This window comes from Prionailurus viverrinus, chromosome A2 (genome assembly GCF_022837055.1).
Source record: "Prionailurus viverrinus isolate Anna chromosome A2, UM_Priviv_1.0, whole genome shotgun sequence".
Lineage (NCBI taxonomy): Eukaryota > Metazoa > Chordata > Mammalia > Carnivora > Felidae > Prionailurus > Prionailurus viverrinus.
In genome coordinates this window covers 147,107,040-147,120,736 of record NC_062562.1, presented here as the reverse complement: position 1 = coordinate 147,120,736, position 13,697 = coordinate 147,107,040, and the positions used below count along the sequence as shown (strand labels likewise).

At 47.6% G+C, this 13,697-nt stretch overlaps 1 protein-coding gene across 2 annotated transcripts in view; it reads left to right on the top strand.

The window, feature by feature from the left end:
* The window catches only part of COPG2 (COPI coat complex subunit gamma 2), a 114,031-nt gene extending 100,533 nt beyond the window's left edge, over positions 1-13,498 (top strand). For both annotated transcript variants that reach the window (XM_047840322.1, XM_047840325.1), the window contains 4 exons: positions 11,416-11,513; positions 12,243-12,381; positions 12,637-12,735; positions 13,214-13,498. In XM_047840322.1, coding sequence (XP_047696278.1) covers positions 11,416-11,513; positions 12,243-12,381; positions 12,637-12,735; positions 13,214-13,344 — 467 coding nt within the window. In that variant the 3' untranslated portion in view covers positions 13,345-13,498. The remainder of the gene's footprint in view (positions 1-11,415; positions 11,514-12,242; positions 12,382-12,636; positions 12,736-13,213) is intronic.
* Positions 13,499-13,697: the final 199 nt, after the last annotated feature.

The window sequence follows — 13,697 nt, the reverse complement described above, 5'->3', positions numbered from 1 at the left end:
ATGTGTGTGCCTTTCTCTGCCCCGCTGTCCCTCGGCCCCGGGCCTCCTCCCGCACTCCCACGCTGTTCCGTTATCTGCCCGCTACCATTTCTCTGATGAAGTTCGACGCCCTTTCCAGGTATGGATGTGCATTTTCCAGTGCCCTTCCACAACACCCTTCCCCCGCCCCTCTCCACGGAGTCGCTCTTTATCCGTGTCTTAACCTCTTTCCCCTCCCGTGTTTGGAACGGATTAAACGTGCAACTCAGTCTATCTTTTCCCCTTTGCCGTTTGCTAATACTCCGCTCTAATGCATGTCGCTGCCTCCTCACCTCTTTCATCCTGCCCTCATGCTCTTCACTACCTTTAGCGAGTCTTTAATCCTACACCCACTTCCTTGACTTGTGTGCTACTTCACCGCGCTCGGGTTTCTGGGTCTCCCTACGTTTGCTCTGGCTTCACGTTCTGTTCGGTCTAGTTACTCTGAAATGTGCCCTAATCCACGCAACATTCTCTTTACTTAGCTTCTGTCATCTCTATTCTCCCTTGTTCCATCAGATACAGTGATAGTGCCAAAGCTTGTTTCAGGATGCCATTCTGCACATGACCTTCCCCAGCTGAAGGTAAATTTTGCTTTTCCACCCATCCGCTTGGACCCCCCCCCACCCCGCCCGTCCCCAGTTTTATCTTTCATTAACCGTCCGTCTACTGAGTGTGTCTCACTCTCATACACTCGCCAATAAATCCCTGTTGGGCTCCTGTTTTTATCCTACATCCATTGTTCAGTCTGTCTCCATATTTCTTTTTTCCTACCTATTTGTTGAACTGCCGTGGCTTCTGTTTATTCCTTGGTAGGATCCCTGCACCTTGCCTCGTCTTAGGCCCATTTCACCAAACCTTTCTCTGTATCAGCCACGCTTTTTTACGCAAGCACACTTTCCTGGATACTGTCCCTCTTTTTCTCCACTCTTTCTTCTTTTCAGAACTGCCTCACCACGCAATTCTCTTCCTGCCTCAACGCCTTTATACGTTCGAGCGGTTTGCATCGCCTTTTGGTTTCAAATGTGCGGAATAACCATCTTTGTCAGTAAATGCTTATACCGCAATATCTGAAATTTGAGCAGTCCCTAACCTCACCCTTTTAAAAAATCCAACGTATTTTCTCAACCGTCACAAAAATATTATTGCAAAAAACTTTCAAGTATGTCTTACGATGTCAACCATTCTAAGAGCCAACTGCAGAATCATTTAACATATCGTCCCTTCGTTAGTGTACGTGTTTGTCTGTAGCACACAGTGGACCCGTGCTATGATAAAATACCGTAAATGCACCCTCCTTTGACGCTGCGAGGAATAACGAAAAGGCTTTCAAGATAAATAACAAACTCCTATACCTTTTTGAGTGAGATATATAAATAAGAAACTTCGAGGAAATGTTTACTTACCAATTGGCGAACTGCTGGAGCTGTTCCACACGTATTGTAGGGAAAGTGATGGACATAACACACAATGCACTGAAAAACCTTGAGCATGGGAAGCAAGCCTATGAAGAACTTTAACCACAGCAAACGTATATCATCCCGAACGGACACGTGTGCCAACAAGAATGCCGATTCGCCGCAGTTTCCCAAGCACAGGGGGACGTAGAGATGAAAACTTTCCATGTTAACGAGTGTAACGTGCATACTTAGCTGGGGACACCCGTGTCCCTCGTTCTGGTCTTGGTCATATTGGCCATTTTGACCCTGCGTATCCCAAACCCAGCCTAATTCATACTCTTCATACTCACCGCCCTCCCCCCCCCCCCCCCCCCCAAGCAGCATCTTCTCTCCCTTCCTCTTTCCTCTTGTGTTCTACAAGTCTGTTCAACTGCTTCTCTCACTTTGACTCACAGGACTCCTTAGCTTCTCAGCAAATTTAACATCACACTGACAGGAAGTCTCCCCTAGTTTGAATATCTGCCCTACCGGATCTTAAACATTCACCATGAGCCCCAACCACTCCTCAACCAATAAGCATTCATTTGTTCTACAGAAAAAATATTCAGTCCACACCTTCTAAAACGGCACTGGTGATACTTCTAAGGTTTGCACCAATGGCTTATCAGAGTTTATCTTAATCCAATCCATCTCCTAGCCTTTCCTAGGAAGCAACGATTCAGTCGTAAATTTCCCACTAAGACTTCAAGGGCCAGCCTATCCAGCTCCTGTTTTTTTTGCTCAGGCCCTGGATGCTCTCCCACTCTACACAAAATTCGGAGATCTGACAGCCTCCGTGTTTTCTTTCATCCATACCTGTTTGTCTTGTAGCCATTCCCTTTACTCAGCTGCTCTCTAATTCACACAGTGCCCCCTTTACTTACTTCCATCCCATTTTCCTTTTATTCTCTCATGACCTTGGCCCAAGTGTGGAGCAACAGCCACGTCTCCCATGAGCACGACTCTTCAAGTAACAGGGTTCCATCCGCAGGCAACCCGAACGTTGCTCTATTCCTTTTCTCCATTTTCCCTTTCCCCTTTTGCTGCAAACTCCCTACATTTCCTCCATCATTCCTTCTTCCAGCTGTATGATTCCCGCGAAACTGATCATCTCTTCTGGATACGTACATTTTGATAGTCAGCACTCACAAGTCCACCTTGTTCTGTCTTCCTTATTTCCTATAGTCTGTACTATGTCTGCTTCGACCTTCCATTCCTTCTGGACTTTCCTAGGGTTCCTTCTCTGGCCCATTTTAAGTCCATCACATTTCATCTCTCTCTCTTCTCATTCTGGTGACTATACCAACTGTTTCAAGTCGTTCTCCAACAAAGCTTTCAGGGCAGCACGACAATCATATTCCAACTCTTATTTAGCCACATCCTGACCTCTTTCCTCAGCTGGTTGATCGATCTCTGGCTTGACCTACAGCTCTGCACTGAACTTCCAATTCTGATTATCTCTGAGGATGCGGTCCGCATCCTGGCCTTCAGTGCCCTTCTTCGTTTACCATTTTGCAAACCTGCGTGTTCTGCACGGCAGCCTAGACTGACACTCCCTCCTCTTAGATTGCAGCCTCAATTCTCCTCTACATTTTCCTTCTTTATGACGTGTTTCTCTCACTTACAGCCAGTTCTAACATAATCCTTCAATTTCTGAGCAAACCTTAACATCGTATTTCAACAGCTTCTTCCCGATTTTGATTATTTGCTGCATCACATATTATTAACGTCTGTAATATTTTCAGCTTCCATTTCTAATCATAGTGAAGAATACATTTTTTTTCTCTTGAGGTTTACTCCCTTAAAGATACCCACCCACTTCTTACCAAGTAGAGGTCACCCGCTCCCTAGACAACCTCCCACCACGCTCTCCTATTGGTCAAACAGGTTGTCATCCAATGGTGTTGCCATCAAGGTTCGTCGTCATCTTCCCCCGCCCCAACGATTCATATCAATCACGTCTTTTGATGAAAATTACCCATCCCTCCCAAATTCATACGCCCACACCCCACTTCTTTATATCTTAACTTTATACTGTATCTGATTGAGATATTTTTAAAGAAATAAAATATTGCACATATGACTGAGATTTCCTCTGTACCACTCCAGAATCATTTACCTCTCCCTCACTACATAATCTGATATTTCTCTCATTTGTATAATTTTAATAAATATTTATTTCTCCTTAAATAACATGTAATGCTATCTTTGAGGGTTCTAAACATATATAATATATATGCTAAGCTATAATATACTATACATATTATTACGTTGTAGATAACATACATTATATATTACGTTACATATATTACCTTATATATAATATGTGAAATTATATATAGTAATATAGATGTTATGTATATAGCATATATAAATTCTTTAAAAATTTTTTCCCATCAAGACTTCAAGAGCTAGTCGACTTTCTGACTCCTAACCATATGCAGGCTTTTACTTCTCTCATTATATATACCACTCATTGCGACCTTTAACACCAAACATTTTAACCAAGCAGACCTCTCCTAAGACCTGACAGATTTCTCCATTCTGGGTTTCTTTAATCCACATCTTATTTGCCTTTTTTGCTACACTGACTACTGAGAACCCCCCTCAAATTCATGCATGCTCCCATTACTTAGATTAAAACCCCCTCTTCTTTCATAGTTATGCTCTGCTCTATCTTAACTGCCCACTTCAGCTATCACATCATCGATACTACACTATATACTATACCACCCCACACATCTCATCACCCCACAGTCTATCCTAACAGTGGGTACAGTACTTTCCTCCTGAGCCTTTCTTCCGTCATGATTCCCGACCACTCCTCAAGAGATACAAATACCCTTGTCTACAGACAAACCACTCACCCACACTGCGTGACTGGTCAATCCTGACGTATTTTAAGGCTGCTGGCAACATCTTTTTAGGAGAATTCATCTTAACAAAACCGCCCTGATCCCGACCTGCATTTTCGCCACTCCGTTTATTCTTTTAAGTCTTCTCTCATTCCTCCGGCGGTCCTTTCCTCAGCTCACAAACTCTCTCCCCCTTCTTATCCCATCATAACCTTGGACTAAGTTCGTGCCTCAGCCGGCAGTCAGTATCTGCCATTCTTAAAATCATCCTTTCACATCTGTAGGAATCTTCACTTGACTCTCCCGTTCCTTTCCTCCTTGGACGTGATTTTACCCTGGGAAACATGCTCCCTTGTCTTCTGTGTCCCTCCTTCCAGCTGCCACCTGCTGTTCTTACAGATCTCAGTTGCCTCTCTGGACAGACGGATGTTGGGCACTCACTGCTCAACCAACTGCCATCTCCCCTTGTGTCCTATTCTTCACCGCATCCTTTTGCGCTCCTAGTTCAGCATAAACTTCCATAGGATGCCTGCCGCCGGTTTGCCTTTTATGTCCATCCCAGTTAGCCTATCTCTGACCTTTCACTCTATTGACCAGACACGTTACCTTCCAACACAGCGACCTGGACGGCAAAACTTCATACCCCAGTTCTCGCTCTGCCACACTCCTGCCTCCCTCTCTCTCCTTGTTAATACACAAGTCTGACACATTTCCAACTCCCATTTCCTAATGTTCCCACTTAGCCCTCTTTAATGCCCTTCCGCGTGTATCTTCCCACCTGCCTGTTCTGCACCCTAGCCGCAGCCACACATCCCCTCTCCTTGTTTGGCTCCCAGCCCCATCTTTTGTTCTCTCCCTTGCTGTTTGTTCATACAAGTCTCAAGTCTCTTCAGTGGCTTCATCTCACTTTCTGCAAATCCTAACATGTTTCCTTAATTTCCAAGTGTGCCTTTAACGTCTCTCTTATAGTACATTCTTTCCAATCTCCCCTCTTTTAACCTTTCAGAGTGACGAGTGCGTATTCTTTTTGAGGTTCCCTCCCCTCTGATCCCCGCTCCCTCACCCAAAACCAACTGTCTCCTCTTTAGACAAGCCCTTCCCTTAGAGAGCAACCAACTGGTCTCCTTCCTTTTGTCATGATCTTCGGCCCAAGTACGGTGCCATATACGTCCGGTCATTGCCAGTGACAATTTCCATGTCAGTATTGTGATCTCTTCTCATCGGACAGCAATTTTAACTTTGCTATTTTACTCCTTTTTCTTGATATTTGCCTCATAAAAACTTGCTTATGTTCTGCACCCCTCCTCCATTTGGAAATTACGTATATACATAGCATTCCCATAGATTCAGACTGGCTTCTGGATAAACCAACATCTCATATTCAGCCCTCACCATTCAGACCGTGGACTGGATTCCAGGCCCATCCCCGTGGCCCCTCTCTACCCTCCTCTTCCACAAAGCTTTCCAACAGCTCCCTTCCTAATCTCTGTTTGTAGCCACACACCCCCCTTCCTTTCTCTGCCTCAGTGCTTGGGTCGGAATTAACATAAAACCACTCTACCGAGTCCCTACTCTCTACATCTCAGTGTCCCTCCCTCCAGCCCTCTTCAGTGACCTTCCCCTTGGCCAGGTTACTCTCCTGGATGTTCCCCGCCCTAGCCTGAGTCACGGTGGCCCCCTTCCTTATTTTAGCCTCCGTCCTCTCCAGACCTGCTGTCCTTCCTGACAGGTCTCCCCAGTTGCTTCTCTGTCAGCTAATCCTAGTATGACAGGTTGCTACAAAGACTTATCAGAACGGCTCTTCCTCTGCCTTCGTCTAAAGCAGTGGTTCTCAAACCGCGGCTTGTTAAATAAAGCGCAGACTCATCAGCTCAGACGGGGCTGCAGGGCACGTCTTAGGCATCGCTGTAAACATGCCCCTCAGCCAAGTCCTTCAATTAAAAACTTGCCACCGATGCATCAAGAGTGAGTCTACCTCTGACCTTCATTGCTGTGCAGACCTTTCTTTCTCTCCCAGTATACACACGAGTCGCAGCAGTGTGGCCTTATGCCTAACACGTTAGGCCAGTTAGGCCTGTTCCCAGAGCCGACAGGATCCCCCATTCTGGGGATCTTCATGGCACGTGTGGTTTTTCTTATTACACGCCACCTAGTGAGAGCTGTTCTCTATAAATGCCCCTCTTAGCCTTAACCCCTCTCCTCCCCCCAACCCCCGCCACCCCTGCGCCTTTGGCCCAAGCGTGGAGGCCTTCTCCCTCCAGCCAGTACCTGCCAATCCTCAAGTGACCTTTTAATCTGGGGGCCGCTATGACACTGTTCTCCCATTACTGTCTCCTTATTACCTATCCTACCCTAAAGAACTAGGCCACCTTCTCTTGAGCCCCCGCCCCATTTCCACTTCATTCAGCAGGCACGTGTCCTGCCCAACAGCTCTCCCCCACCAGGTTTTCTCCCCACTAGCGGTCTGTCGCTTGCGGAACATCTCCATGTGACAGAGTAACTTCTCAAGTACCTTCGGTGTGGCGCTCGCATATTTACTTGTATCTCCCTTCAGTTGTTTGCCGCCCCCCCCCCATCTTAATTCCACGCGGTGTCATTTCAAGTTCTACCAAGTTGCGTTCCCACCAGGACCCCTAGCCGCTCAGCTCCCGATACTCGTCACCCCTGCGACAAACGACTCACACGGCGATCCTGGTGTCCGTGTGCTGCCCTCGCTCTACACCAGGGGCGTCTCCCTCCGTCTCCCTCCGGTCTTCCTCACTGAAGCTTCCCGCCGCTTCTCAGGCCCTGTTCTCCTGTCGTCACACGTACTGCTTTCGGTCTGGCTTCAAGGCCCCCCCCCCCCACTTGCCCAAACAGACCCGTTAGGAGACCTTACAGGATCTCCCCTTCTGGGGAACTCTGTTCCTCACCATCTCTGCCCCTGCCACTCCACTGCCCCCCACGGCCCCTCCAGCAGCCGTCCCCTGACATCGTCTCCGTCTCTCTCCTCTTTGAGTCAGCATGGCACCCTACGCTTCCTGCCCAAACCTGCGGGTCTTCGGATGCCCCCGTCTCTTCGGCAGGCTCTCCGACTCCTCCCCCCGGCCCTCCGGGAGCACCTCCGTCACCTACACAGCCGCTGGCTTTTTTAGCTCCCATCTTTGTATCGTTTCCCGTGGATTCGGGTGTCTGTCTCCTCTTCGATTCCCCCTTGTTTCGCCCGTGCTGTTCCCCTGGTACCCTCTGTTCAGCCCAGACCTTCCCAGGACCCCTGCCGCTGGCCACGGCTGACATCCATCCATCCGTCTTTAACCTTCCACTCTGTTGGTCACACTGTTGCTTCGAGGAAGAGTCCCACGTGGCACTCCCTCACGACCCCGGTTCCTACACTCCGTCTCCACGGCGCATCTCCTTGGGTCGTCACCTAGCTTGGCTCACAGCCCTGTGCTTCGTGCCCACCTCTGCTGTCTCCCGGTGCCCTCGCAGTGGCCCTCTGGTGTCGTTCCCTCTCCACGCCTTCAATCCCCTCCCTTCTTGGCGTCTAGACTACAGCTTCTCTGCCCTTCCTCCTCCGTGCTGTTTCCCCACAGGTCTGCCCAGGAGTGTCCCTTGCTTTTCGCCACTCCTCACACGGCATGTAGCTTCAAAGAGCAAGCAACTTGAAGGGCACGGCGCACGAGAAACCATGATACGTGGCCGGGCCGTCATCCTTTCACTGGCCATCTCTCCACGGAAGGAATGGGTGCAGGACACTGCTCTCCAGATGTGTCCCTCATCCTCTTCACGCGGTCCCCAGAGCGCAAACCGCTCAACCGAGTCAAGCCTGGTTATCTCGAGCGTCGCCAGCAGTAGCTTCTCGTCAACTTTCCTGTCGCCCACATCCTTCAAGTCCCGATTTCCCTCCAAATGGGTGCTCCAAGAGCTAGTCCACTCCCGCCTCCTACCCAAGTCCTTGCTTCTCACGCTTTGTTTAGACCTCTACTCACAACACCCAAAATGGCGACCAATGACCCATTTCGAGCTCTGACAAGATGCCCCAGTCTAGACCTTCTTCGTCCCTCACGTGCCCTGCCTTGTAGGCCCTCCACGACAGCGTTTCCTTTTCTTTGCTTCGAGTCTCTGCTTTCCTTCTCACTGCATCGTGACTCGTGGCCCAGGCGTGCTGCCCATCCTTCCCGCCAGCGTGTCACTCCTTACTGGCTCCTTTCCATCTGAGGGCGACTTAATGCAGCTTTTCTGCACTTTACCTCCTTTTCCCCCTACTTTCGTTCCAGAGAAGAACCGTCTCTGCGGCACCCCTCCTGCCATCTGCACAGACAGCATTCCGCGGATTCGCCACCTTCCCTGGTGCATATTTGCTCCTCATTTTTGGCGGTCACTGCTTGCCTCACCTCCATCTTCCCGGATTTCCTACGTGGCGGGCTGCACCCATTCCTTTCCAGTTCAGTCCAGACCCGCCTGCACGGGCTGCTACAGCCAGCCTGTTTCACGTCTGTCCCTTCCACCTCTACCTTCTGCCCCATTGATCACAGCCTTTAAATTATTTCAGCGAAGCTTTCCGGAATGTCCTCATAACCCCATGTCTTATTTAATCACGGTCTCCTCTGTGGTTGAGACCTGACAACTGCCCCCCCCGCCGAATTTTCCGCTCTGCCCTTTGCTACCCTAGAGGTCCTGCCCTCCAGCCCGACTCACATGTCTCTCCCAACATAGTTTCCAGCATCTACCTTTTCTCTTATTCTGTGTTCTTTCACACAGGCCTCCTCAGAAGCTGTCTGTCCTTTCAGTCAGTCCTAGGACAAGCTTCATTTCTGAGAAGAATTGTAACATAGATCTCCAGGGCATTCTGCTCTTACTGTCTTTCGTTATTTGCCTGGCTTCCTTCATGAAGCTCTCATCTTTATGTTACGGCAACGGATTCAATATTGTTCTCTGGCCATGAAAGGCCCCCCTCACTCCCTCTCCTCATCACCCAGTGTTACTCGTCCTTTCTGCTAACATTCATAGATTGCTGCCAGTGGCTTTACTGGATGGAGTTCACCTTGGATGCCCTGTAACCTCTCCTTGTTATCAACCAAATTATTTAATTAAAATTTTGCCACAGAAGTTTCAGAAACATTCTACTAACACCGTTCTTATTTGCTTCCTTAATCTGTTTCTCTGTGTCTCTTACTTAAGTGTCTTAGGTCTTTACTTGTACATAAAATCCAACCAGTTTGCCCCAGGCTGTGATTATACCCTTGTTCCCGATGGTTTCCTTACTTCTGTTCATTTGCCTGGAGCCTCCCTGCTTAAGCAGAACCAAACTGGGGTTCATACAATCCTGTGTTACTCAATGTCCACCCTGCCTCTCCATTCTTATTTGATCACGACCTTTGTCCCCACCACAATCCCATCTCTCCTTTCTTTTCTTCTAAATACTTCAACTGACCCATTCTAGGTCTGTGTTAGCTTCCACTTTCTTCCTCCTTCCCTTTCTCCTGCAGAAAACCCTACCTTGATTTAACCACGATCATTCTTTGATCAATCCCCTATTGCACTGAAATAATTCTGTGGTCTTGATAGGTACACTCTTCTCTATGGGTCAGCCCGCTGCCATCATCTGTTTTCAGCACGCTCTCTGAATTCAGACCTGTTCTTCACAGGATTCCCACGACTGGCTTTAGTTATTTCTAACATTCCAATCTCTTGACTGCCTCAGCTCACCAGAGCCTGTTGGAAAATATCTGGTCTCCTTCATTTGAAATACATGGTATTTCAAACAAGTTCCTAAACAAATTCTCCTCCAGCACCTAGGCATTAGCGTATCTCTTACCATTGCCAACTGCCCCCACGGCCTTTCTGGCCTTTTGTCTGTGTCTTCCTTTGCTTGCCCAACTCTTTTGCAGCCTTGGAGATCCTATTAAAACTGTCACATCCCTTCAAATTTTTGATTTCCCCAAGCTGTTAATCCTGCACTCCCACACAGCCCCGTTAAAACTCAAAGAACCTAGGGGCACTGAGTTGCAGCGTCACGGGCATGTAAGGAGACCTCTCTCTCTCTCTCTCTCTCACACACACACACATACACACACACACACACATCTAGTTAACTCCTAGCCAATCCACACTTGGAGAAAGAGGTCATGACTCCAATATGACATGTTTGTTTACACCTTTATGTGGAATGTCAACATGTACTGGCATTTACTACATACGTGGCGGGAAAGAGGGAGTTTAAAGACTGAGCAGAGAGGTCAAAGTCCCATTACCCAGATCGTCACAGATGGTCTTTCCATCTGAGTCTGTTCTTTCCTGCCCTTCCTATCCCCCAAATAACTCTCACTCCCCAATTTCTAGTATTTTTTGTACCTGTAAGCCTTTTTCAAACCATGGATTAAATCCTCAAATGCCTTTTCATCCATACTTAATAAATCACCCCCTCTTCCAACAGTTCAGAAAGTCCCATCTTCTTCACGAAGACTTCCCTTTCCAAAAATGTGTCCCCCTACCTCCATTTCTTTCTGAATTTACGAGTCATCCCCAAACACATAATGGCCCACTTGCTTTTCCATTTTAAGACACTGACTTTGCCAGTACTGGAACCTCATGACTGACCTATAACCGTAGGTTGAAAGTTGACCTAAAGCAAGTTCATTCTGGTGTCCTACGGACCCCCTGTTGGTCCACAGTCTAAAGATACAATATTGAGAGACTCTGGTGTACTTAGTGTTAATTCAATGACCTGTGTGCTTTTTGCTTTTTTTTTTTTTTTTGCTTTGTCAGCTCCTAAAAGTAACGGTTCTCACATTTTTCAACTTGTAGACCCTTTTGACAGGCCTGGCCAAAAAAAGTCCCCAGTTATCCCCCCTGCCGCTTTCTTTATACAGATACGAAAACATTTTTGCCCAGGTCGTCTTTTCTGTACTTTTCGACAGCAAAGGTGTGGTCTATGTACGGCGGGGAATGGTTTTTAAAGTCATTTTGTGAGACTGCCTTTTGCCCAGGCCGCAGGCTGCTTTGGGGGCCACCACCCGTCACGATACAGAACACGGCGCCGCGTGCGGACGGTGCGGAGTTACAGGCGGAGGCCCTGGGCTTGCACTGCCCCTGACACAGGCTCGCCTTCTCTTTCACCCCAGCTGCAGGCACCTTTAGCTGCACCATGAAGTTTACCGTCCGGGACTGCGACCCTGACACCGGGGTTCCAGCCGAGGAGGGGTATGATGATGAGTACGTGGTGAGTCTTCCCGGCACAGAGATTCACTCCGACACCCTCGCACCACCCAGTGACCTCTGCCTGCAGAGACCATTTTGCTGGCGGCACCTGACATGAACCTACGGGCTTTTATTCTCAAACGCGTCACAACCGAGGAGGACCTGGGCCAGTCCTCCTCTGTGACAGGAGTGTATCTTGCCAAAGAGAATTCCGATTTACCCCTTAGTGACTGATTAAAACAAAACTCACTTTGTTAGGTCTTTAAAAATAGGGGCGATTAAGAGATGAAAACGCTTCCGCGATTTGCCTGGAGATCAAGGAGTTTTACGGGAAGGATTGGGTTTTTCTGTTTTTGTTCGGCAGCTTTTAGTTTGCTTATAATGTAGCCACAGCATGAAATGAAAAGCCCTCAGAGAATGTAGGGAAAAATTTAAAAAGTATCGACCTGCTGGCGAACGTGAAGTTCAGAAGGTCCGTGTGGCAACCTGACTTCTTTGTACCCCGGGGCTATAGGCGTGGCTCGGAATACAGCTCCCGCCAGGTGACCTGTTTTCTTGCTTTCCTTTGCGAAGGCATACGCGGGTAGGTTTATCCAGACCACGGAACTGAAACTACTTTAGTGGTAGAGTTTATCCTAGGCTCCTGCAAAGGATATAACGCGGAATGATAAAAGCATGCTAATTAGTCCCTTCGGTCTGGGCTGTGTCCCGGAGGGCCTTCATTTACTGACCCCTGCTTGTTACCTACTAGCTGGAAGATCTCGAAGTGACTGTGTCTGACCATATTCAGAAAGTCCTGAAGCCTAACTTTGCTGCTGCCTGGGAAGAGGTGGGAGACACCTTTGAGAAAGAGGAGACCTTCGCCCTCAGTTCTACCAAAACTCTCCAAGGTGAGAACAATTTTGCTCTCGGTGTATTGCAGTATAAAACCTAATAGGCTTACTTATTATTCCATAGTAACTCTTTAAATATCTCATAACCTGTTTCACTGCCAAGGCCAGGATCCCGTCTGCATCATCTAATGGAATCAACCGGGTTCTAGTCTGGTAGCCTCCCTCCACGGGGCACCCCTTCCATCCCCAGCACGTGCAGGGGCAGACCCCCAGGCTGAGCCTTCCTGACCCTCTTGTATCTTCTCAACACAGAAGCTGTCAACAACATCATCACGTTTCTGGGCATGCAGCCATGTGAGAGGTCAGACAAAGTGCCTGAGAACAAGAACTCCCATTCCCTCTATCTGGCAGGTAAGAAACCTCCATCAGAGTCTCCCTTGGTATGGTTGCAAAATAGGAGGGGGTGTGCAGGGGCATCTCGTGCCCTGCTACGGTTCCATTATCCCATTTATGAGTTATAATTTGAAGGCCTGTTCACATGAATAATTTGTTTTAGCTGTTTAATTATTTGCGTATCCTTAACGTTGTTCTCTGAAGAAGTAAATTTGGCCTAAAACACGTAAATCTCTCCCGCACATACCAATGCTACCACTTCCCCACCTTTGAGTACTCCAAATCCGTATTATTGAGTACCTCCTATGTGCCTGGTATCACGGAAATATAAAAGATTGCTTAGAATTTGTCCACAAGATTCAATTCTCACCGTAAACACAAATCTCTAGAAAAGCTAAACTAAACTAATAGGAAATGCAAGCAGAGCACGATATAGTTCATTATTCAGAGCTTCTTGTGAGGTCTTAAGTCAGTTTTCCTTGCTTTTTTCTCTCAGGTGTATACAGAGGTGGCTATGATTTATTGGTGAGGTCCAGGCTGGCCTTAGCAGACGGAGTGACCATGCAGGTGACTGTCAGAAGCAAAGAGGGAACACCTGTAGATGTTATCTTGGCTTCTGTGGGATAAACTGTCACTGGGCAAGATGAAGTTGATGGCACAGTTCACTGTCAGTGGGCTTTTAGACTAGTGGCATGAATTTCCCGGAATTTGACTTTTAAGGATTAATGTTCTTTGGAGAAGCAAATTAAACATTTGGCCCTGAGCCAGCAGATCAAGCAAATATCTGTTCTTGTGCATGTAAATTTCTTTTTTCTTTTCTTTTTTTTTTTTTTTTAAATTAACACTTGGTCAACTTTGGTATGATAGTACAGCTTTGGGTGATGTTGCAAATCAAATACTATCCTGTACCCCAGCTGCTTAACTTCATCACATTCTTTAATCTAATGTGTGTCTGAAAGCTCCTGACAATGTTGGAAAGC